Here is a 27313-nt window from a genome sequence, read left to right as displayed (position 1 = left end):
CCAAACATCTTAAGTTTTCTAGCTGGGCTTAGGGTTTGTAAAATTGGGTAGTAAATTTTGGATTTTTGGGCCTGCTGGGGTATGGGTAGGGGTTAGGTTGGTATTGGGTTGTATTTGGGTTTTAGGGGTTTGGATTGTAAATGTATTTGTTTGTAAATAAAACTAGGCCGAAATTAACCTATAATAGCTGCCCCTCTTTGCTCATTGTTGTGTAACGGGAATAGAGCAAAGATAAAATAAAAAGCTAATTTTGCCCCGTCTTGTCGAATCTTGACTTCTTTGGTGCTCTTCTTGTTCAGATAGTTTCCTTTCTGTCCACCATATCTTGTAGCTTTGGTTTGATCCACTGCATCTTTTGACATGACTTGTAGCTTCAATCTGCCCGCATCTTCAGGGGTATGAGGTTCCTAGCTTCGATTTGCTTCATTGTAGCTTTAGAAAGATGAGATCTATAGCTTCAATCTGCTCTTCTATTTCTTCAGTTAGATAAGGTTTGTGGTATTCTCTTCTGCAACTTTAGAAAGGCAATATCTGATATCCCTGATCAGCTCCACTACAACTTCAGGGAGACAAAATTTGGTGTCTTCAATCAACTCCAATCTTCATTCTTTACTCAACATGTGATCCTAAGCTCAACTCATTTCTCGCAATATGAATTGATCTTTAAAAAATATAAATTGAAAAAACATAAATTGAAAATACCTCAGCATGTGAGCCGAGGCTTAACTCACCTCTCGCAATATGAGTTGGTTTTTTTTTTTTTTTTGAAAAGAGGAAATTGAAAATACCTCAGCGTGCCCTGAGGCTCAACTCACCTCTCGCAATATGAGCTGATTTTTGAAAAACATAAATTGGAGAAAATAGAAATTGAAATTACCTCAGCATGTCCTGAGGCTCAACTCACCTCTCGCAGTATGAGTTGATTTTTGAAAAACAGAAATTAAAAATAGAAATTGAAAAGACCTCGGCATGTGAGCCGAGGCTCAACTCACCTCTCACGATATGAGTTGATTTTTTGACAAACAGAAGTTGAAATTACCTCAGCGTGTCCTGAGGCTCAACTCACCTCTCGCAATATGAGTTGATTTTCGAAAACGGAGATCAAAATTACCTCAGCGTGTCCTGAGGCTCAACTCACCTCTCACAATATGAGTTGATTATTTTGAAAGACAGAAATTGAAAATACCTCAACGTGTCTTGAGGCTCAACTCACTTCTTGCAGTATGAGTTGAATTTTGAAACAGAATAAAAATTATCTCAGCGTGTCCCAAGGCTCAACTCACCTCTCGCAATATGAGTTGATTTTTTTGACAAACAATAATTGAAAATACCTCAGCGTGCCCCGAGGCTCAATTCACCTATAGCAATATGAATTGATTTTTGAAAACATAAATTGAAAAACCGAAATCGAAAATACCTCAGCATGTCCTGAGGCTCAACTCACCCCTCGCAGTATGAGTTGAATTTTAAAACAGAAATAAAACATCAGAATACCAAAACATGTCATCTGGAGGAACTCATGTGTCTTTTCAGCTATCATCACATCCTCTTGCTCTACTGGAGTACTTGTATATGTCATGCATGATATTATCATGATATGTATATGTTTGTCGTAAATGATTTTATGCCTACATGATTATGCTATGAGCTTTAGGCATGTTTGTCATATATCCCTTTTTCGTCACGATTTTCGTGATGATCTGCATTCATTACTTCTACTCCTGACTTCCTCTTTAAGCCTTGTACCCGTCCTCAAGTTTCACGAGTAATCAATGTTTCTTAAATATCACTCTTTTGCCCCTGGTTGAACTTTGTCCTTACTTTGAGATTCTTGTACTTATTAAATTCTTACCCGGGTAATGCTTAACATTTCTTTTATTTAGAGTATGTCATTTCACTATTTATCATGTAATTGAATCACATAATGAGATGTATGAAAATGGTGAGGTAGGGACAAAAGGATACCTCACATTTATTCATTTCAAATGTAGCAAACAAAGAAAGTTAACCAATAATAGTAAAAGAGTGTCATAAAGAGAAAAGGGATTGCATTCAAAAAATACAAATGCTCTAGATATTCAATGCATGTACTCTTTCCCATTCCTCAATCAAGAACCTTTTCGAGCATGGCTTCTTGCATAGAAGATTTCGAGCTTTCAGAAATGCTTCAAATACTGTAGTCTCACTATTTGACCCACCGTTCGAAACGCCTTTTTCTTTAAGCCCGGATTTGCTTTATTAGAATGCCCTTTCGGGTTTTCATCCTAATCTTTTGTGTTTAATCAAGACGCCATTTTCGGGTTTTTACCTTGATCATCATTTTTTTTAAGATGCCCTTTTCGGGTTTTCATCTTGGTTTCCTTTTTCAAGCATAATATTTCTTTACAGCATTTGAGTTCACTGGATTCGGTAACTCCTTCCCATCCATCTCAGTGAGAATCAAAGCTCCGCCCGAGAATGCCTTCTTTACGACGCATGGTCCTTCCTAATTCAGTGCCCATTTTCCTCGCAGGTCTCTTTGTATTGGGAGAATCTTTCTCAGCACGAGTTCTCCTTCGTGGAATTCTCTTGGCCGTATTTTCTTGTCATGGGCTGCGATCATTCTCTTCTGGTATATTTGTCCATGGCAGATTGAATTCAGACGTTTTTCTTCGATGAGGTTTAATTGCTCATATCGAGCTCGAACCCATTCTGCTTCCTCTAATTTCGACTCCATTAAGACTCGTAGAGAAGGGATCTCAACTTCGATGGGTAACACGGCTTTCATTCCATAGACTAGAGAGAAAGGAGTTGCCCCTGTAGATGTCCGTACAGATGTGCGATATGCATACAAAGCAAATGGTAGCTTCTCGTGCTAGTCTTTATATGTCTCGGTCATTTTCCCAATAATCTTCTTAATATTCTTGTTGGCTGCTTCAACAACTCCGTTCATCTTTAGGTGATAGGGTGAGGAGTTATGATACTTTATTTGGAATTGTTCATACACTTCTTTCATCATCTTGTTGTTCAGATTCAAGGCGTTATTTGAAATGATTCTTTCAGGCAAACCATATCGACAAATGATTTCCTTTTTCAGAAACCTGCAAACCGCAGTCTTCGTCACATTGGCAAATGATGCGACTTCTATCCATTTTGTGAAGTAATCAATAACCACAAAAATGAATCGGTGTCCATTAGAAGCTTTTGGAGAAATTGGCCCTATAACATCCATGCTCCACATAGAAAAAGGTCACGGAGAAGTCATGACGTGAAGGGGCAAAGGGGCTACATGAATTTTATCACCATAAATTTGACATTTGTGGCATTTTCATGCGAAATTAATGCAGTCACTTTCCATCGACAACCAGTAATATCCGAGTCTTATAATCTTCCTGGCCATAGTGAAACCATTGGCATGTGTCCCGCAAATTCCCTCGTGGACATCTTTAAGTATTTTTCTAGCTTCAACAGTATCTACGCATCTCAAAAGCACCTGATCTTTTCCTCTTTTGTATAGGATGTCCCCATCAAGAATGAATCCCGCTGCCATTCTTCTGATTGTTCTTTTGTCGTTCTCGTTTGCTTGTTCGGGATACTTTTGATTCTTGATATATTCTAAGATATAATGGAACCATGACCGTCCATCTGTCTCTTTCTCAATGCTGAAACAATATGCAGGGACTTCATATATGCTCATTTGAAGAGGCATTATTTTTGTTTCCCTGTTTGCTTTGAACATTGAAGCCAAAGTGGTCAGGGCATCAGCCAATTGGTTTTCTTCTCGTAGGAGGTAATTAAAAGTTATTTCTTCGAATTCTTTAATCAACTCTGCCACTAGATCTCTGTATTTAACCAGTTTCGAGTCTCTCACTTCTCAATCTCCACGGATTTGGTAAATCACCAAGGCTGAGTCTCCGTATACCTCTAAAGTTTTGACGTTTCATTCAATAGTTGCACGAAGTCCCCTGATGCATGCCTCATATTCCGCTATGTTATTAGTACAGAAGAAGTTCAGCCTGGCAGTGAGTGAGTAATGGTTCCCTTCTGGCGATACTAAGACTGCTCCAATCCCATGCCCCAATGCGTTCGATGTACCATCAAAGCTTATCTTCCATGACTTCCTTTTTGATGACTCGCCCTCTTTTTCTATAATGCACATCAAATCTTCATCCGAGAAATCAAATCTCAATGGCTCATATTCATCCATTATTCGGGTTGCTAAGAAGTCAGCTATTGTGCTTCCTTTTATTGACTTTTGACTCACATAGACGATGTCGTACTCTGATAGTAAGATCTGCCACCGTGCCATTCTTCCTGAGAGTGCAGGTGATTCCATCATGTACTTTATTGAATCTAACTTTGAAATTAACCATGTCGTATGATACAACATGTATTGCTTGAGTCTCCGAGCTACCCAAACCAGAGCGCAACAGTATTTTTCAATGGATGAATACTTTGCCTCATATTCAGTGAACTTTTTACTGAGGTAGTAGATCGCTTTTTCTTTCTTTCCTGACTCGTCATGTTGCCCCAATACGCAACCCATTGAATTTTTGAACACAGTCAAATACAATATCAATGGTCTTCCCAGAGTTGGCGGTACTAGTACTGGAGGACTAGAAAAATATTGTTTTATCTTATCAAAGGCCACCTGACATTCCTCATTCCATTCTCCCGGGTTATGTTTTCGAAGAAGCAGAAAGATTGGGTCGCATTGGTTAGTAAGTTGAGCGATGAATCGGGCGATGTAGTTTAACCTCCCTAAAAATCCTCTGACTTCCTTTTGCGTGCGCGGAGGTGGTGACTCTTGAATGGCTTTTATTTTATTTAGATCAACCTTGATACCTCTTTCACTGACAATGAAGCCCAGAAATTTTCCCGAGGTAGCCCCAAACATACATTTGGCCTGATTGAGCTTTAGCTGGAACTTTCTCAGTCTGTCGAACAATTTCTTCAGGTTCACTACATGCTCTTCTTCCCCTCGAGATTTAGCAATCATATCGTCGATGTAGACCTCTATTTCTTTATGCATCATGTCATGGAATAACGTCACCATAGCCCTCTGATATGTTGCCCCAGCATTCTTTAACCCAAATGGCATCACCTTGTAGCAGAATGTTCCCCACATTGTTACGAATGTAGTTTTCTCCATATCCTCAGGGGCCATCTTGATCTAATTATACCCCGAGAATCCGTCCATGAAAGAAAACAATGAGTGTTTTGCTGTGTTATCAACCAACGTATCAATGTCTGGTAAGGGAAAATTATCTTTAGGACTTGCTCGATTCAGGTCACGATAATCCACGCACATTCGTACTTTACCGTCTTTCTTTGGTACTGGGACTATGTTAGCCACCCATTCTGGATATTTAGAGGCTTGTAGGAAGCCAGCATCAAATTGCTTTTTGACTTCCTATTTTATCTTCAACAACATTTCAGGTCTCATCCGTCTTAGCTTTTGTTGAATGGGCTTGCATTCTGGCTTTAATGGGAGCTTATGGACCACTACATCTTCATCCAATCCTGGCATATCCTGATATGACCATGCAAATACATCTTTGTACTTGCGGAGCAAAGCAATCAAATTATACCTGGAGCCCCCTGAAATAGAAGTCCCAATCTTCACTTCTTGCTTCCTTTCTTGGTTCAGATTTATTGTTTCAACTGATTCTTGATGAGGCAAAATCTGTTTATCCTCTTGTTTCACTATTCTTAGCAAGTCAGGAGACGAGACATAGTCTTCAGTATTTTCTTCGGCTTCGAATTCTCCTAAACAAACAACCTTCTCAAAATCGATTTCAGGACTCGTAACGGGTTTGTTCATGCTGTTGACATCTGAGTACCTGAAAGTTGAATGGAGAAGGAAACTATAGAGGGGCATCTAAGTATTGGAACCAACAAACGAAATGTCATGGCATGGCATGAGGCAAATGTAAGGATTGGCTATGAAATGAGAAAATGATTATGAAATTAGTGATAATGTGAAAGATCATGACAAAATGCATCTTCATTGATATTCATTTGAATGATAAAGAGCGAATGCGAGTCTTACAAAAGAATTCTATTATATCTAAGGACATAACAGAATGTTAACGTTTGAGCATTACTCTGAAGACTTATAAACTACAAGAAGATCCTTGGTAGTCCAATTGTTCAACCTGAAACCCAGGGGACAAGGGCGTATCCTTGAGACGTCTTTACTTGCGTTAGCTCCTTTGTCAATGACATTTATACTGATATTCTGAAAACCCTTTTCGATCATTAACATTGTGCCTTGTGCATTATCCCGCCCCGGGTATATCATTCCTGCAGAGGTAAATGTTCTTAACAAATGATGGAATTCCATAGGCTCCCATTCTGGTTATCGGCCTAAGGTTCTCACGATCCTTCTTTCCTGATCTCTCTTCCACTGTCTTCTTCTTTGACGCATGTCCGGCTGGAACCCTAAACCGTATCGGGCCTTGTGGTGCACTGGCTTTAGAGCCCTAACTATTCCTTGTAGATATCTCCCTAAACCTCTTCTCGCTCGAGCTCCCCTTCCTACAGTCAACTTGACACCCATTCTGGTATTTCTCGACAGTTTTGGCACCGGAATTCTGTTTCCCTCAGCGACAAAAGTGGCATTGACAAATTCAAGGGATCGGAAGGAACATTCCACTACGTCTTTGCTTACTTCAAGATATGGCGCATCAGCAGAGATAGATGCGACAATGTTTTCTTCTCCCTCGACAGTGACGAAACAGCCATCCATGATAAATTTCACCTTTTGATGGAGGGATGATGGGACCGCTCCGATGGAATGGATCCAGGGTCTTCCCAAAAGGTAGTAATATGATGGTGTAATGTCCATAACTTGGAACTCGACATCGTATATGTAGGGACCCACTTCTAGAGGGATCTCAATTTTTCCCATGACCTCTCGTCTTGTTCCATTGAATGCCCTTACTGTGGAATGGGAAGGCCTTAGGTAGGACAAATCCATCGGAATCCAAGAAAGTGTAGCCAAAGGCATGACGTTGAGTACCGATCCATTGTCGATAAGCACATTTGGTATTATGTAACCCCTACAGCGGGTTGTGATATGCAGTGCTTTCACAGAGCCTCTACCATTGGGCGGTATTTCATCATCACTAAAAGAAATAAAATTATCCATGTTTAAATTATTCACCCATCTGTCAAGCTTCTTAACGGATATATTGTTTGCCACGTAAGCTTAATTCAACACCTTTAACAATGCGTTCCGGTGGGGTTCTGAATTTAACAGTAGAGACAATACCGAGACTCGTACTGGCTACTTGCTCAATTGTTCCACCACATTATACTCACTATGTTTGATAAACTTTAAGAATTCCTGTGTTCTTTCCTCATCCACTGGCTCTTTAGTTTTTTGTTGCTCAGGCAGAGTTTCGTGCTTGGTTTCAGCCTCATACATTGGTGCCTTTCCTTTTTGTTTCAAATTACTATTCATTGGTTCGACTTCTTTCGAATAACATCTCCCACTACGAGTGAAATGACCTACTTCTCCAACGTTTCCAGTTACAGCTTTGGATTTTTCGTCTTCAGGTATGACGATATTGACGTCGTATTTCCATGGTACTGCTTTATTATCCTTGTAGAGGAAAGGAGACGGTACTTCAATTATCATTTTTGGTTTCACCGGTTCCTTCCTTGCATCGTAATAAATTACGAATGGCCGATCGGCGCTATACGAAAAACCTGACGATTGATTGCCAGAGGCACATACTTCTCTCTCATTGGCCTCTTCTTCATTAATGATCTCAATCTCCTTATTATCTGTCCGGTCTTGCAGTAACCTTTTAAATTCCTCACATGATTGAATGTCGTGCCCTACAATTCTATGAAAATTACAAAAAACCTGACATTCTTTTCTGAGATTATTGTCGGGGCGACAGAGCAATCCCTTCTTAACCAGTGCCTCCCAGATTTTCTGCAGAGGCGTTTTTATTTCTGAAACACTTCTTCTGACTTGCCATTCATCTTCTTTCCCTACTGTGCTCACATTTCCTTCGGTATGGTTAGGGAATGGGTTCCTGGTTGTACCGTCAGTACCATCAAATCGCAGAATACCCGCATCGATGAGTCCTTGAACTCTCCTTTTGAAGGCAATACAGTTTTCCATAGAGTGTCCCTGGTTTCCAGCGTAGTACATGCAACTAGCATTTGGGTCGTACCATTATGGGTATGGGGGCCTCAAGGGTGCCATATAATGCGGGGATATCAATTTTTTCTCCAAAAGTTTTGGGTACAGTTTCCCATATGACACAAGAATAGGGGTAAATTGTGGTCTCTCGAAATTGGGTTTTGCTGGCCTCTGCTCATTTTTGGGTTGACCTTGGGTGGGTATTGTATTTTGTGGGAATGTGGCGGTTAGTCTCGAGTTACTTGTGGCGTAAATGGGGTAAGAAGAGTAAGGAGGTGATGTTTGGTAGTAAGGGGTTTGAGGGGGATAATAGAAATTCATAGGTGGATAATTCTGAGGTCGGGGTTGGTTTGGATACAGATTAGGGGTATAACGGCCTCCTATTCCCACCATATGGGTTTCTGGTTCTTTCTTCTTCGTGGGCACTACCCTTCTTGAACTTTTTTGACCTTCCATTCTACCACTCTTGACGGCATTCTCTATAAGCTCACCGGATATTACAATATCCGCGAAGTCCTTCGTGGCACTTCCCACTAGTTTGTCATAAAACGACATCTTTAAAGTGTTGATAAAAAGGACGGTTATCTCTGTTTTTGTAAGAGGGGGTTCCACTTGGGCTGATACATGCTTGTACTACTCACAGAATGCCAATGGCAAGTCTTTCGAAGATCGGATCCTTTCCTTACTGAGCTGGTTGTACCACCGAAGAGCCAATCCTACAAGACTATCTTGAAAACAATGTACAAGTAGCTTATCTTCGTTCATGTAACTGGTCATTTTTCGGCAAAACATGACAAGATGTGCTTTTGGACATCTTGTCCCATCGTATTTTTCAAAGTCAGGCACCTTGAACTTCGGAGGCAGAATTAGATCAGGTACCAAATTGAGTTCTTTAGCACCTAGTACCGAGAAGGCTTCGGTGCTTTCTATTGCCTTGAGTCTTTCTTCCAAACTCCTATACTTCTCTTAAGCCTCGTGATCATCTATTTTCAACTAGGCTATTTCAGCCGGATCATCTAAATCTGGAACTATAGGATTCGCAGGGGTTGTTCCGGGATTTGACATAAATATTCCTTGCCCTAGATGAGCAAATGGCATAGGTCGTTGTTCCAAGCCTGTGGATTCCCCTTGAGTATACCCTCTTTGTGCTATGTGGGTATGCGGTGGAGTGAATCCTGGGGGATAGAGTGGATCCTGGTCATGATTAATTCTTGATTGAGGTTCCATACTGTCGGGGTTCTGCATAGGTCTTTTTTCTTTGACCAAAACCGACATCATCTCCATCATTCTAGCCATTTGATCCTTCTATTCAAGTGATTCCTCTCGAGATCTTACTATCAAATCCCTCATTTCTTGCTGTGACTTAACCAGTTGTTCTCGTAATTCCTTCTGGATTCTTTCCATCCTTTCGATTCTTTCATTGAACTCAGCCTCCATAGCTCTAGCTTGCCGACGCGTTTTATACGAATAGTGTGGTTCCAGATTTGAAGTGTTGCAACTGTGAATTATATGATTCTAACGTTAGCGAATAATTATGGGATATATATATGCAATGAATGAATGAAAAAATGTTGAATGAATGTCAGTCATGAAAGAAATGCGAGAAATTGGTGTTGATCTCGAGATAGTCCCTATTAGGCATTTCATTCATCAAAAGAGTTCATTACAAAATATTTCACCATTTTTGACTCGGCCATTACACAAACTTCCTAGCTATATCGCTATATTTCTTTACTCGCTCCAAGAACTCCAATATGCTCGATTATTGGCTCGGCAGGAATTGGCAACTGAGATCCTCTGCTTCATCTGATAGTTGTACCATGTACACAGCCGCTTCACGGATTTTGTTGATCAAAAAGCCAAGTTGCATTTCTCTTTCTTGGAGGTCTGTTTTATAAGCGTGAGTGTCTCTATCATATTGATCATTCTTTTCTTCCAAGGCTTTTAAGAGAGTATCCAATTGTTGCTGACGAGCTCGCAACGAGTCTTCTAGATCCCGTACTATTTCTCTTAAGCTTTGACGTTCGGATTGACTGGTTGTCTATTTGGTAGACATAGCTTCGTGTTCAACGCTTTTCTTTCTCAATTCTATCATAACCTGCGCAGCCTTTTCCTCTTCCTTCTCTACCCTCTTTTTCCAAAATTCCATCCTGCCTTTAGCATTGTTTAATTCTTCTCTCCACTCTGTTGACGACTTACCGAACCCACTATTCTTGATAGTGACTTTTAACTTTTTATTTTCCAGATGAAGGTCCCTTAAGTCATTTCTTACGACTTCAACTTCTTTTTGTACTTTCTCGGTTTTAGACCTTTCGATCTGGACGTCGATCTTCAACTGGTAATTTTCTTCTTGAAGAATACTAATGTCCCGCAACATTTTGACCTTTTCGCGCTCAAATTCCTGTCTTGTTATTTCTAGCTCGGATGGCACTTCTGTCGAGAAAGGATTCTGGACGGTGTAATTTGTCGACAAGATTTGCTGGGTGTTCACCCGTTGCTTTCTCCGTATGTCATAATCTTGGGTGAGGGTATCAGCATATAGAGCTAATTCCATGTGATGAATACTCTTCCAAGACTTTACAGTATCTCGGACCCTCTTCATATATCCTTCACCCGTAAAAGCGAACTCTGATTGTGCTAATCCTCCGGTGGCGGGTACAAATTGTAGTGAAGAAAATTGCCTCTGGACCATTAACGGAGCATATTCAACTCCTCTCCATAACCCGAGTAGTGGCACCTAATCTTTATCTCTGACCTTGTATAGCAGAACTGACGGGCGTATCCACGGTGCTCTCCAAGTTACGTCCTCGGCGCAAAGATTCTGAAAGACTAAAACCCAGTGTTGTTCGGTGACTTCCCTTGGCCATTCTTTCTTGAGATAAGCTTCTAACGGGGAGAATGTTTTAGAAAACATCTGGAACGGTGTGCACTCTACTTTCCAGAAGTGGCTCAGAATCCAAACATTAAGTAACTGCGCGCATCCAATAAAACGACCTTCCCCTTTCTTCCTACAGCTACTTAGTGATCTGAAGGTTTCGGCCAGGATAGTTGAGACAGGGTTGATTCCTTGTTTTAATCTTTTGAAGAAATCTACCACCGCAACTTCTATGTGTCCAAGGACCTTCAGGAAGATGATCAAACCGTAAATGGCCAGAGTGAACAGATTTATCCTTTTCAACATGTCGGGATGGTTCAGAATCAAGTCTCGTAGGGAAGACCATGGAATGCAAATGGTTTCATTCTTCTTCTTTATCTATTTTTCGGCCCACGCGTCAGTCATGTCTGTCAACCTTACTAACTTTTTCTTGAAGGTCATTGGCTTAGGCTCCTTTATATATATCTTATAGGGTTGTACATTATCGACACGGAGCAAAGCAGCGTACTCCTCTATAGTCGGAGTCATATCTTCTTGGTTGAAGATAAAACATGCGTAAGCCGGATCCCAAAATCTGACCATGGCTTGGATCAATCGTTCGTCTACGTTGACAGCAATCAAATTGGCTATGTCTCCATATCTCTCGGTGAAGATACCTCTAGCATCTGAGTCCCAATTATTCCAAACCCGAACCAAATCTTCAAGGTTATTCTGGCGAACATTTACAGTTACGTGCTCGGGCAAATTGGCAATACATCCCTCCACTAGACTATCCTCTCTTTCTTTCTGAGTCTTTAGAGACCAGTCTCGTACCGCGGCATTTCTCTCAGTTGTTTGTATGATTGACTCTTCCATTAGAAACCCATTTTTTGGCAACCGATCTCTAGTCAACACCTTCCTAATATGATGCCTATAATGCATGATGTAAAATAAGAATAAAAACAAACAAACTTGGTTAGCACAACACATATGAACAGAGAAAAACTGTAGACAATCTAATAAATTAAGCTACTTGGTCCAATGGACTCGATTCCCTTGCATAGAAAGCGTAAATGTAAAAGAAACAGAAGGTAAGATGTGTTTTTCCCGTGTACTTATTTCGGTGACTAGTAAACGGACGGAGGTTTGGCACGGCTCTAGTTCGATGGCTCGTATGGTTCACTATATGCGGTTTTGGTTCTAGATGGGTACTCGAATCGTCTGTACTATCATTTACTAAGATTAGTACAGAGCCTCGGTCATGGCCTATCATAGGCTTACGAGATCAATTCGAGGGATTACATTTACTTATGCCTATGCGGAGGGACAAGTTAACTCACGAAAGCATAAGTCATATGTAACCCGAAAGTATTCACTAGCCTGTGCGGAGGAACGAGTTAACTCACGAAGGCGTAGCGTTTATTTTCACTTAACAAGGACGGAGCCCGGGTATAGAGCTCATGTTATGCAACAAAAATGCATGTGCACGGTGCGTGGGGAGAAACTTGCAAACCTTTCATTCATTTTAAAACTACAAAACTAAAACCATAAAACTTAAAGCTGAAGAACGAAAGATGAAACAAATTAGGAAATATGTATGTATGATTTTTTCGAAAACAAAACTTAAGGATCATGATTAAATATTAATTTGAACACGGAACTTTGAAAATTTTGACAACACGCGTTTAATTCAACTCGACTTTCAAAAATGGTCCCCAGTGGAATCGCCAGCTGTAGCGACGTAAAATTTGCTTTCGGTCGCTAATTGTGGCAATTTATTAAAAACTTGAAAACTGAAGTTTGATTTCGAAATAAATAGGGAGTCGCCACCGATCCTTTTTGTAGATGTGATCGGACACCTAATAAATAGTCTTTTTTGAAAAGAAAATTTATTCTCGAACAAAAACGAAGGCCGATTTTAGGTCTACGTCAAAATCAGAGTAAAGTAGGGTTCGGGAGTCGGTTACGCACGAGGAAGGAATTAGCACCCTCGCGACACCCAAAATTGGTATCTCATAAACATGTGTTGTCTTGATTTTCAAAAGTGCGAGTTCAATGTAACATTCAGTCATAATTCAATTGAAAAGACGAGAAATTTTAATCTTGTCAGTTTTTTTTTTTTGAGAAGGGTATACCGTTTTAACACGAGCCGTCAAATTCCATCCAACATAGCGATGAGATTCGATGATTTAATGTTGAATCGGTATATTGCCTTGATTATTAATTAAAACATGAAAAAAAATATATTTATAAAGTAAAAATTTAAAATAAATCGAAGATGCAAACAATGACATTATTAATGAAAAATGTTAATATAGAATACTAGAGCATTAGAAAAACAATAATAATGATATTTACAAAAGAAATAAAGATAAAGACAAATCATGGACAAATACAAAATACACTTAGTAATAATAATATAAGATAATATGTATATAAGGTAACAAAAACAAAACAAAAATATATATACAACTAATGATATGAGAGATACATACATAATGTAAAGTTAAAAATAATGTGCATAAGATAGTTAAAATAATATATACATGTATTTATAAGATAAAATGTAAAATGTAATATAGCATGAGAAATATATATGACGTATATGAAGATATAATATTAAAAGATACGATATCGTATATATATATATATATATATATATAATAAAAACATGTATATTATAGCACTAAAATATTTGCATAGTATACGCCTATTAGAAATAATAACAATGTTAAAAAACAACTATTAATATTACATAAATATACACACATATACATATATATATTTAAAAAAACATAATAATATTAAAATATACGTACATACTATATATATACATATAATATAGTTATTAAGAAAATACATACAATATATAATATTAAGAATATATATACAATACATATGGTATTAAGAAATATAGTATTATAAAAACATAATATATACATATAAATATTGATTTTTTTAAAAAAAATACTGATAATAGTAATAGTAAAATATTAATAAATAATAGATATAGTAATAATAAAAGCGTATAAACAACAATATGTACAAGGAAAATAAAAATAATAAAAGAAAATTAGTAATGCTATGTATACGTAAACATAATATGACAAGAATATTAAAATAAAGTAATTAGAAAATAATAATATGTACAAAAATATATGTATAATATGGTATTAAAAATATGTACATATATGACATAATATTTAAGAATATATATATAGGATGATATAAAATACATACATGGCATAGTATATAAAAAATACAGATCTAATAGTATTAGAAAAAATATACTTGATATATATAAACATATACGATATATATATATATATATTTGAAATGATAATAATATATGTAAAAAACTATTAATACACTACATAACCATGTACATGTATATGTATAAATACTAAATGAAAATCAATACTAGTACTAATAATAATAGTAGTAATAATAATAATAATAATAATAATAATAATAATAAAAATATATGCATATAATAGTAAAAAGCGAAATATTTAAAAAATATAACTAGATATAATATAATAATATATAAAAATAATAGTGATAAAATAATATATATATATATCATGAATAATATTTAAAGCTAAATAAAATAGCAAAAATAATAGAAAATTCAAGATAGATTAAAAAAATTGACGAAAAAGGGACTAAAATTGAATTGAAAACTGAGTTCTGGGGCCAAATCATGAATAAAAATAAAAATGAGGACCCATTCGCAAAGCACAGATGACATAGGGGACTGAAAAGGGAAATAATCCCTCCCTCCCAAAACGCGCAGTAGTACAGGGACCGAAATGAAATCGAATCAAAATCTTGGGGCAATATTAAAAATAGCAAGAAACTTAATTGCAAGATCATGAAAAAGCGGAAGAGCCAAAAGCGCAAATTTCCCTTCCGCTTAAAAACACGCAGATCTTCTTCCCAGGCGGGTCGGGTCACGGGTACCCTCCCCAAAACGACGCCGTTTTGCGTCTGGGGAGGGTTACCAAAACGCTGCCGTTTTGGACGGGTATTTAAGGCCCAAAAATTTCAGTTCTCATTCATTTTAATCATTCCTTCAGGAAAAAAAAAAAAAACTCTTTGAGGCTCTGCCTCATTTCGATTTCAGGCCATAGCCCAGCCAGTTTTCCGATGACGCGCCGTCGTGGTCCGTTGTCGCCGTCGCCGGCACCGGCCACCGAATCCAAAAGGTAAATTTTTCTTTTCTTTTATATATTTATGATGTATATATATATATATATATATATAAAATCAGCAGATTCGAAAAAAAATAAAATAAAATAAAATAAAATAAAATGATATAGAAAACTAAATCACCTTGATCTTTTGCCCTTTTGATTCCTCAATTTCTGGTCTCTTTTCTTTGATTTGATGATGTATTATATTTAAATGTTGATGAAAGTAATATTTGTTAAAAGATCGAATGGTTTTTCTTTGTATTTTGATTGAACTTTTTGAAGAGGGAAAAAAAAAGAACCCTTACAATCGTCTATTCCTTTGGCTTTTATAGCCCGTTTTCTACACTATTTGTTTCTCTTCCGATTGCTATTGCGTGCTTCCTTTCACTTCGCAGGGTATGGGCACGGTGGAGCAGGTGGCCGGTGCTGGTGGTGGGAGTGTCAGACGGTATGGGCAGTGCCCAGGGATGGTGCTAGTGTCAGAGGAAAGTGGGGCGTGGTAGCCAAGGGCAGAGGGGCGTGCGGCGGCTACCTTAGGGAGGGGAACCCTAGGGTTCCTCCAAACATGTTAAGTTTTCGGGCTAGGCTTAGAGTTTGTAAAATTGGGTAGTAAATTTTGGATTTTTGGGCCTGTTGGGGTATGGGTAGGGGTTAGGTTGGTATTGGATTGTATTTGGGTTTTAGGGGGTTGGATTGTAAATGTATTTGTTTGTAAATTAAACTAGGCCGAAATTGGCCTATAACAATTAACATCTATATAATATATAAAATCAACTTTCCTTTATTATTAAGAATTAATAGAAATATTGTCAATTGAGTCTTAGTTTAGTTAGTATGGGCGTTATTGCGAATGTGAAATGATATAGGTTCGAGTATACTAAAACGTATTATCTTCCTATTTATTGATTGGGGAGAAGTTATGAATAGTTTTAAATATTGTATCAAGAAGAGTAGATTTGATTAGAACTTATAACGAGATTGTTAAAATTTTTAATAAGAATATTAAAAGTTACTTTAATCTCTTTTAGGTTGATTTTGATAAGGGTATAATATACAATTGACTTATTTTTTAATACAAACTTTTTATCTATTCATTTCTTCTTTTGTTTTATACCCTTTTATCCATGAGTATACCTTATCTCTTTTCTTTTTTTCATTTATTTTCACTTTCAACTTCTTCTTCTTGGATTCTTCTCTGTTAAATTAAATTTGTATTTTCTCATATCAAAATAATGATATTCTTTTCTTTTGATCAAATTTCTCTAACATTCCTCTTTTATTTTTCAGTTTTGGTTGAAATTAATTTTAATATTTAATATTAAGTATTTTTAAGATAATAATGAAAATTGTTACTTCAACATTAACTTTTTTTTATGTTTAATTTTCATTGAATTTTGTGATTCCACTTTGCAATTTGTTAGTCTCTAAAATGGTAAAATTTCAAGATTAGGCCCAATATTTTGTTAAAAATATGATATTTGTTAGTTTTTCATTCCTTCTAAAACTTTAGAAATTTTTTCAAATTGCATTAGAGGAAATTCTATTTAGGAGTTTGAGTTTTAAACAGATCTATTTGTAACCCTCCAAATTTTCCTAAGAATTGAACGGATCTGTTTGTAATCCCTCCAAATTTTCCTGAGAATTGATCAGTGTGATTTTTCCGATTAATTCTATTTTTAGATTATTTCAAAAGAGCAATACCAATTGAGTTCTACATTCCTTATTCGAGTGTACGATTACACCAATCAGAGTGAATTCGTATCTAAGATAATGATTCTTCAGTTTTGGTTGAAATTAATTTTTAATATTTAATATTAAGTATTTTTAAGATAATAATGAAAATTGTTACTTCAACATTAACTTTTTTTTTATGTTTAATTTTCATTGAATTTTGTGATTCCACTTTGCAATTTGTTAGTCTCTAAAAATGGTAAAATTTCAAGATTAGGCCCAATATTTTGTTAAAAATATGATATTTGTTAGTTTTTCATTCCTTCTAAAACTTTAGAAATTTTTTCAAATTGCATTAGAGGAAATTCTGTTTAGGAGTTTGAGTTTTAAACAGATCTATTTGTAACCCCTCCAAATTTTCCTAAGAATTGAACGGATCTGTTTGTAATCCCTCCAAATTTTCCTGAGAATTGATCAGTGTGATTTTTCCGATTAATTCTATTTTTAGATTATTTCAAAAGAGCAATACCAATTGAGTTCTACATTCCTTATTCGAGTGTACGATTACACCAATCAGAGTGAATTCGTATCTAAGATAATGATTCTTCCATGGCACAATAATACTTTATTCATTCAATTTTAGTTTATTTTCCAATCAGTATTAACGAATTTATTTTGCAGTAATATATTTCCCAACATATATAGTCTCTCCGAATTGACTAACTAAAAATGAGATCAATCTTAAACATTATTGGTATCATATCTTTGAAACCTATTTTTTCGCATGAGCAACTATACTAAAAGATGTTAAGGTTGTAATTATTAAGGATAATGAATAGTACATGAAAAACATTATTTTGGAAGAACAACAATTTTAGAATACAATTTATTATAACATTTGTAATTATAACTTCCCATTAATATTTCATGTCACTAAAAGAAATTAAAATTAATTGATAAATCTATAAGAATTATCTTAAATATTTTCCAATTACTATTTTTTTAAAATTCAAATTAAAAATGGATTGGAGTAGTGAAGAATTTAATAATACTTATACTATGATATGTTTTATATAAAAAGCATGATGCTCAATATAGTATACGTTTTGAATTGAATTTTTTATTCTTAAGTATAATAATAGTTTTATAAATTTTGTAATTTATTACTAAAACAATAACTCTAACATTTACACATTAATTTTTTTTAATTTAAGACATTAAGTCTTAAATCGATTGGCACGAGCATGGTTGCCAATGAGGAGGACATGAGTTTGAGTGCGTTGAAGCATATTATCCTCCTATTTATGGATTGGTGATAGGATAACTTATAATTAAATTGTTAAAAAAATACTATTTTTCTAATTTTTTCTTAATTTATTAGTTTTAATAAATAATCTTTATATTAGATATTTCGATTTTTGAAAATTTTATAACTCTTTTTTAGTGAATTACAATAACAGAGTCAAACTTGAACAACTAATGCGACTTGAACCTAAGCTACATGTGAAACAATAAATACTCTTGACCATCAAACCATCACGTGGGCTCAATTTTATAACTTCTTTTAACATTACGTAGCATTTCTTTTTGAATAATAATATTACATAAATTTAGTTGTTTTTCATTTTCAAGAGTTATTTTATATATATATATATATATATAAACTATCTATACTTTTTCCCCAAAACCATCTATACTTTTAAAACTTAATTTGCATATTTTTTTATTTTTTATTAGTATATTTTATTTAATCTATATATAAATATATGCTTGTTAATATTTTTTGTTAAAACCAATGTATCCATTATCGATAGTAATAGGGGTGAGATCGATTCGGTTTGATTTTTCAATTTTTTGAATGAAATCGAGGTATTTGGTTTTTCCAATTTTTGAACCGAAACTAAATTGGTGGGAATAAGAAACCATTTATTACTTAATTATATTATATCGGTTTGGTTCGGGTTTCAAGTTTCTATACTGTTTTTGGGCTTTGATATTTGAACTTTATTCGACAAAATTGTTTTTGAATTTGGATTTTTCAACTTTAATTAAATAAAATTATCTTTGTTTTATGTTTCATAGACATTATTTTGACAATTTTAAAATTTTCAATTATACATAAAATCTCAATTAATATGTTTATCTAAAAAAATTGTAAAATCCATAATTTAATTATATGTTTATTAAAAATCTAATTAAACCCTAGTTTAATCAACGTCAATTTACTTGAACATAATCAAATGTTAAATTATTTATATTTCATAACTCGTAACGTGTAATGGCAACAAAAAAGCACCCAACTTGAAAACGTTAATAATGATAAGTTAAATTTTAGAAATTTTAACAATAATAATAGAAAAATAAAGAACACAATACATAATAAGTAAAAAGAGATAAACTCTTGAATTCTTAGAAATTTTAACAAAAATAATAAATAAGTGATGACTTGGTGAGAGATTGCCACTCAAATTAGATTTAGATTTTATTTTTATTTAATTATAAAGTATATAAAAACATAATAAAAGCTATAATTAGAATTTAGAAATAATGAATCTTGTTTTGGGTTTTAAATAGGTTTATATATTGGGTTTATATGTACAAAAAATATTGAGTTTTTTTTTCTTGAACATTTTAAATGTTTTTCTTTGGACTTTTTAATGTCCAATAGAATAAACTAAAATAGAACCGAATTGATGCGGTTCAATGACATCATCTAATCGAAATCGAACCGAACTATAAAAAAACCTGAGCTGAACCCAATTTCTGGTTTGGCTCGGTTTCTCTATTTGTTTGGTTTTTTTTTTTTTTTTGCTTAGCCTTAGGTAGCAGTGACTAATCCCTTTATCGTGGGTGCTCTCCGAAGAGGTAAACGGTTGATCATGAAAATATCATGTTATTAAAATATAACTAGAAATGACTATATTTGATTTTATATTTTATATTTTACATTTAAATTGTAGCACAAAAGCAGTACCAATGCAATTTTATAAAACAATTATAAATAGGAAAAATATTTGATACATTATTAGTGATGTTTTAGATTTTACAAGCAAGTTAGGGAGTGACTAGTATTCTATGAAGATATAGTAAAATTTAAAGAAAAAAAAGACACATGTCAATTTTTTAAAACTCTTTATGAAATAAAAAAAAATACACTCCCAATATATCAAATACCAATCCTTACTAAAACTTTCTAATGTGAATCCGCAAGCAAGAAGTAGTAGTAGCTTTGATATAAAAAGAAGTGAAATAACACAAGGTCCAAAGACCTTTTGAAGTGTGAGACCATGATAAATCCTTAACCCTAACAAAATTAAAAGAAAATTGCATGTGATTATCCAGTACTTCAACATTAACCTTTGATTTTGAGTCTTTCCTGCAGCCAATTAACATCAGGTAATGCCTCCATTCCCTACTTTACTTAATCATAGTAATTAATTATTTCAACTCAAAAGCAACAAAAAGGAAATTGTAAGTCCAGGTTATGGTACAAGATCCTGCCTTCACGATGCAGTGACGATTCTTCCCTTTATGGATCTTATAAAAATGGCAGCAGTTTTCTTCCTTTCCCACCACCTTAATGCATGGCGACATAATATTAAGGACCACATTATTGGTCCGTAAACCCAATTACATTACAAAAGCTTCGCAAGTAAATTATAATAATACATGTTTGATTTAATGAAAATTTAAACTTAAAAAAATTTGTAGCACTCAAACATTATATTTACAATTAATAAAACTCAACTCTACACAACTTTTCTCAACACTACCAACATCTCATTAATTAATTTCTTTATATTATTCAAACCATGTATAGGAATGATGGATTTAAAGCATTAAGATTTGGTATAATGGTTTTCATATATTTATAGACTTGTTTATATAAATGTAACCAAAATGGTAGAAAGGTGGGATAATGGAGCACAACATCTTGAAATGTGAAAGAGCCAAGTTCATCTTGCTTTCATTTACAATATATTATTAATTTCTTTTTATAGTTTTCTACAAAGTATTCTTAACATTTTTCCTCGAGATGTTAAAAAGAATAAAATAAAAAATAAAATATGTGTTTAATGTTGATGTAATGTTAAGGGTCAAAGATTTGCATCACTGTCTCCGTCTCCCGCACTCCCCTCTACTGTTCACACATTCTCTCAACCCCAAAACACACAACAATTTTAAACATTTCATTGAATCCTTTAAATCCCCTCACCAAGCACTATGCACCTCTCCACTCAAATTCTCCTTCCACCAAGCATGGATACCCCACTTTCTTTTTCAAAACAAATAATTAATAATGAAAATTTTAAACTAATTAATTATTAATGTTTATGTATTTAATGATTTTAAAAGGATAATGTCAATTAATTTGTATCATACTTGGAGAGTATGATTTTTATAATGGAAAGGAGAAATAATATATTTAGAAAATTGGTGACACTACATTAAACTATGTTTTAACATAAATAGAAGAGCAAAGTCAAATCCATTAGTTGGCATTCCATGAATCTGTTGTCCTATGACTCCCATGACATAGAATTCATTTATTATAAATGGGTTATTATGTATTAATTTAGTTAGAAAAATATTAATTTATTATTATTTTGATGATATTTTGTTTTTTTATATTTTATATAATATTTAAATAAAATAATTAAAATTTCTATATTTAATATGATATTTAAAATTAACATATTGAAAGATTAAACACATTTTCAATGAATTTATAAATAAGTACTTTATCACTTTATCAATACTCATTATTGAATAATGTGTTGTTTGATAAATTGAAAAATTAAGTGCTAAAAAATAAATATTGAATTTAAGTTATAAAATTATTTGATATACTACTTAAAATTAATTATGGAATATAAATAAATTGTTTGATAAATATGAATTTTAAATTATAAAAATAAATTCTATATTTTATCCTTAATTTTTAAACATTTCAACTTATTCTAAATAAAATAAAATTTTAAATGTAAATTTTATAAGATAATATAATGTTAAAATAAATAAATTAAAATTAAAATAATTGAAAATATTCTCCATTAAGTGACAAGTAGCTCTTATCTACTCATTATTTTTACATTTTTTATAAAAAAATTCTATCAGATTGTTTTATTTTGAATTATCAAACATGTGTAAAAATTAAATCATTGAAAATATTTAATTTTTCAATGGTCTATCAAACAAGGCCTATTTTTTTTCTTTTTAAAACAATTTTTACATAGAATGTTCTCTCACCCACATCATGTATATAAATAATGTCATTGATTGAGTTAGTATCACAAATCAACTTGATATTTAATTTTTATAATTAGATATTTAATATTAAATTTTCTTTTCATCGACTTGATAACTTTTTGATGTGCTATAAAAAATGACAATTATAAACAGTTAGAGTGCGTTCATTATTTTTAATATGATATATTTGCCTATTTAATTTCCTTTTACCGCTTTCAATTTAAGCTATTTTTTTCTTTTTAATTTCATAAATATTGTGTATTTGTTGTTATTATTAATTTCAAACAGTACATTTTATTATTTATTATATTTTTACACATACCTCCATTCTAAATACGTGATTTCTACACACATACTTGTGTGATAGAATTTATAGTCTAATTTAATGCCAATTATCTATCTATACTAATATTTAAAATTTTTTTTAAGTTGCTGTCACACCTTCAACCGAATCTCAACTCAGTGGAGAATTTACTAAAAGCCCCCCCCTTTTTTTTTTTTACAAAGCATAAGGTATTCTTTTTATGAAAAAATCTATAAAAATATTTACACATTATGGACACCAACAATTCGAGGTTGGAGCATAGTGGACGTTGAGTTTAAAGGATCTACTGCTGGATAAATACCTTTGGCAGCTAACCCTCTTGATAGGACGATAGTAGCATCTAAATGTGCAAATATTGTGGCAGGGGCAGGGGCAGGGACAGGGGCAGGGTCGGTCAAATTATCCACAGGTACGTAAATTGCTTGAATAGAAGTTATGGATCCCTCCTTTGTAGAAGTAATTCTTTCTTGTAAAGTACTTATTTCAGTACTAAGGGTGGGTTGATAACCCACAGCGCAAGGCACTCTACCCAATAAGGTAGATATTTCAAATCTCGCTTGGACAAAAGAGACAATATTGTCTATAAATAGAAGTACGTCTTGTTCATTAATATCTCGGAAATATTTCCTCATAGTTAGGGTAGTCAATCCAACATGTAATTCAAACCCAAAACATAATGTTTTTAACAATTTAACTTTACTATTTGAATTAAAGTAACAAAATTTTTTAAAAATTACAGTTACATGGTGAGTTTGTCAATAATGTAATATATTTTTGGCCAAAGTTTAATTTTGATTAGAACTAGTAAGGTATATGGTTAATGAATTGTAAAATTAAAAATATATTTAAATGTGTGGATTCGTATTTTAATAATAAACTTATTGAGCAGCCTTGTTACAATAATAAGATGTCACGTGATAATGTAAGTTTTTGATGTCAGTAACTTTTGAAAATAGAACCTTTAAACAATGCTAATGTAGCATTATTGATGACGCATAGAAGTAATCAAATATCCGATTTTTATTATCAAAAAATGAAATGCGGTCAAACCCTTATAAAATAGATGCAGAAGTAAAGTTGGAATATTAAATTATGAAAAAAATGCCCCTAATCATTCAACCTCCTAATTTAGTCTCTATGTATTAATGTTATTGGATGATGCACAGATTTAAGTGTTTAAGCAAGTATAATTAGTTAGAGATTTAAACAAATCAAGGTTGATTAAAAATATTTATTAATAACAAAGAAGTTAGTTAATGGTAAGATTGTGATATTTTGGTTTAAATTTTATTATATATGAGTTATCTTCGAATATATTTTAATATTAATGCGGTTATGTTTTGTACAAGTTAATTATTAGTACAATTAACTTTGTCTAAATTAATATATCACTCGATTTTTTATCCAAATGGTTTGACTGGTTGGTCGGGTCTGGTTTCAATGATTGTGATTATTTGTACTTGTAAAATTTTCCAATAACTGTTTGAAGGAAGTGCTATAGTTGGAGGGTTGATTTGCAAATAAATCCAAAAGAAAACATAAAAGTAAAGCTTAGCCAACTTCATTTCCCACTCTATTTATACCCAACTTCTTCCTACTTTTCTCTTCACACCAAAGCTAAAACTAAAGACTACATCTTTTCTATTTCAAACACCTCTTTCTTGGCTCTTACAGTACAGGCTTATCCCCTTCTCATTTCTTTTAGAAAGCCTTTTCTCCCATTAAAAAGTGCAAAAGCTATAGGGAAAAAAAAATATCAGAATCATGCCAGAAGCACCTAAGAACACACACAAACCTACTACAGATTACAACCTGGAACTGAAGAACAAGAAAACCCTTCAGTTCATTGAGGATGTGACTTCAAACGCTGATGAAGTTCAAAAGAAAGTCCTTGAGGAGATTCTTTCACGCAATGCTCATGTTGAGTACTTCCAAAGACATGGCCTTAATGGTCACACTGATAGAGAAACTTTCAAAACAATCATGCCTGTCATCACCTATGAGGATATCCAACCTTATGTTGACCGTATTGCCAATGGTGATACCTCTCCCATACTTTCTTCCCACCCCATTTCTGAGTTTTTGACAAGGTCAGCAAATTAAACATCCTTTCCTTTTTATCCTTATGTTTTTTAGAGGTTTTTCCTGTTTTTACTTCCTCCGCAAGAATAGCCTTGTAGATTTCAGGTTTATTTTGGTTTTGGCTAAATGGATAGTCTCGGTTTCTTCTTCTTTGCAGCTCTGGGACATCAGGTGGGGAGAGAAAGCTGATGCCAACAATTGAAGAGGAGTTAGGGAGGAGGTCACTGCTCTATAGCCTGTTGATGCCTGTTATGAGCCAATTTGTCCCTGGTCTAGACAAAGGCAAAGGAATGTACTTTTTGTTTATAAAATCCGAGGCCAAGACACCTAGTGGCCTGGTGGCACGCCCTGTTCTCACTAGCTACTACAAAAGCACCCATTTCAAGGATAGGCCATATGACCCTTACACCAACTACACTAGCCCGAATGAAACCATCCTTTGTCCCGATTCTTACCAAAGCATGTACTCTCAAATGCTTTGTGGACTTTGCCAACACAAAGAGGTCCTCAGGGTGGGTGCTGTTTTTGCCTCTGGCTTCATCAGGGCAATCAAGTTCCTTGAAAAACATTGGCGTTTCCTTTGCAATGATATAAGAACAGGAACCATTGATTCCCAAATCAATGACCAATCTGTGAGAGAAGCTGTTACGAAAATCCTGAAACCTGATCCTAAACTTGCTGATTTCATTGAGGCCGAGTGCAGCAAAGATTCATGGCAAGGGATCATTACCAGGTTATGGCCCAATACAAAATATGTGGATGTGATTGTGACTGGGACCATGTCACAGTACATTCCCACTCTTGATTACTACACCAATGGCCTCCCTCTCGTCTGCACCATGTATGCATCGAGTGAATGCTATTTTGGTGTCAACCTCAACCCTCTTTGCAAGCCAAGTGAAGTTTCCTACACTCTCATTCCCACAATGGCCTACTTTGAGTTCTTGCCGGTTCAAAGGAACAATGGGGTCAATAGTTCTATTTCGGTGCCCAAAACTCTCAATGAGAAGGAACAACAAGAACTGGTTGACCTGGTTGACGTTAAGCTTGGCCAAGAATATGAACTCGTTGTCACCACTTATTCAGGTAATACATTAAGTAAATATTTTAAGAGTTATAGTATAATTTTACTTGCCTGCATCTACTGAATCTACAAATTGATGCTTTTGCAGGGCTTTATCGTTATAGAGTTGGTGATGTGCTAAGGGTAGCAGGGTTCAAAAACAATGCACCGCAGTTCAATTTCATATGCAGGAAAAATGTAGTTTTGTGCATTGATTCAGATAAGACTGATGAGGTTGAACTTCAAAATGCTGTGAAGAATGCAGTGAACCATTTGCTGCCATTCGATGCAACATTGGCTGAGTACACTAGTTATGCAGATACCACTACAATTCCAGGCCACTATGTGCTGTACTGGGAACTTAGTCTCAATGGTACCACCCCAATTCCTCCCTCAGTTTTTGAGGACTGTTGCTTGACAATTGAAGAGTCCCTCAACAGTGTATACCGCCAAGGGCGTGTATGTGACAAATCAATTGGTCCCCTTGAGATCAAGATTGTTGAACCAGGGACATTTGACAAGCTGATGGATTATGCCATCAGCTTAGGTGCATCAATTAACCAGTACAAGACTCCAAGATGTGTGAAATTTGCTCCCATTGTTGAGCTGTTGAATTCAAGGGCTGTGTCTAGCTTCTTCAGTCCAAAATGTCCCAAATGGTTTCCCGGCCACAAGCAGTGGATCAACATGAATTAAGGGAAAATCAAGGGGATAATGCTCTTAATTGGTAGCTTTTCAATGGAAGTGCATAAGAACTGTTTTTGTAATCATCTTAGGTAAAAGTTAAATGAAGCCATTCTAGATTAACCATCCCCTCTCATGATATCATGTTTCTTTTCCTTTCAACTTATCTTATAACTGTCGCGTTTAATATGCATAGGGACTCTTGATCTAGCCATGTACAAAAACAGTTCATACGCCCCCCAAAAGAAAATCTTTATTTTTTATCTGTTAATATCCTGATAATCATCACATTTTATGGGAATTTGGTCTTAATTCCAGAAAGGAATATATCCTTTTACTGAAATGGCAAACAAGAAAGGTAACTACCATAAACACCCATCTTTTTCCCATTACTTTCAAGAAAAAGAAAACCAACTTTTCTTCATTACATTTATTCATTATCTCTTGTAGTTATAAACTAATTAAACTACTGTTTCTGAATGTTCGAACTTGAAATGACCAATAAAGCTACAAACTGAAAAGCTCAATGCACATCTACTGGAATCTAATACCTATGCAGAACCAAGCATAGTAGCCTGGCTTATTATAAATTAATAAAGAATCAATAATACCTTTTTCAGTGGAGTTAAGAGAATCCAATTTCTGTCAAATGATGATAGGTGCTTTAGATGAAAGACTTTATAAAAATTGGAATCAATTTACATGCAAACTCCTTAATGCTAGATTAGGGTTTGAGTTCATAATTAGCTAATCGGCTAATACTTTATCATATCAAATAAAATCACCTGACCACTCATTGTTTTCTTGTTAAATCCCATTCATTAGCTTATACTGAAATTAGTTCATATGAAATCCTCTTCAAGACTATAACCTTTTAAGATACATGCATTCGAAAGAATGTATGACAAAAATTCAATTGTCATATTAAAACATGACAATGTAAGCCACGTGTGAGAGTGTGTCACTTGGCCCTTGCAATCATGTTTCAGGTCATAAAATTGTCCAGGAATTCATACATAATGGTCAAGGAAAAAAGAGTAAAGAACTC

The 27313-nt window shown here is 34.4% G+C and overlaps 1 protein-coding gene across 1 annotated transcript; it reads left to right on the top strand.

The window, feature by feature from the left end:
- The first annotated feature begins 24013 nt into the window (after window positions 1-24013).
- On the top strand, window positions 24014-26388 carry LOC108480965 (indole-3-acetic acid-amido synthetase GH3.6-like). The gene is made up of 3 exons (XM_017784124.2): window positions 24014-24526; window positions 24676-25604; window positions 25691-26388. The coding sequence occupies exons 1-3, from the start codon at window positions 24201-24203 to the stop codon at window positions 26275-26277; spliced, it is 1842 nt and encodes a 613-aa protein (XP_017639613.1). The 5' UTR covers window positions 24014-24200; the 3' UTR covers window positions 26278-26388.
- The last annotated feature ends 925 nt before the right edge of the window (window positions 26389-27313 follow it).

Source organism: Gossypium arboreum, chromosome 1, assembly GCF_025698485.1.
Source record: "Gossypium arboreum isolate Shixiya-1 chromosome 1, ASM2569848v2, whole genome shotgun sequence".
Lineage (NCBI taxonomy): Eukaryota > Viridiplantae > Streptophyta > Magnoliopsida > Malvales > Malvaceae > Gossypium > Gossypium arboreum.
Note: the sequence above shows the minus strand (reverse complement) of the source record. Positions and strands in the feature narration are given on the sequence as shown.

What these genes read in the sequence shown, in the direction of transcription:
- LOC108480965 (XM_017784124.2), top strand. Translation starts at nt 24,201, where the DNA reads ATGCCAGAAGCACCTAAGAACACACACAAACCTACTACAGATTACAAC. An exon ending in ATTTCTGAGTTTTTGACAAG is followed by an intron (nt 24,527 to 24,675) that starts GTCAGCAAATTA and finishes TCTTCTTTGCAG; the next exon opens with CTCTGGGACATCAGGTGGGG. An exon ending in CGTTGTCACCACTTATTCAG is followed by an intron (nt 25,605 to 25,690) that starts GTAATACATTAA and finishes ATGCTTTTGCAG; the next exon opens with GGCTTTATCGTTATAGAGTT.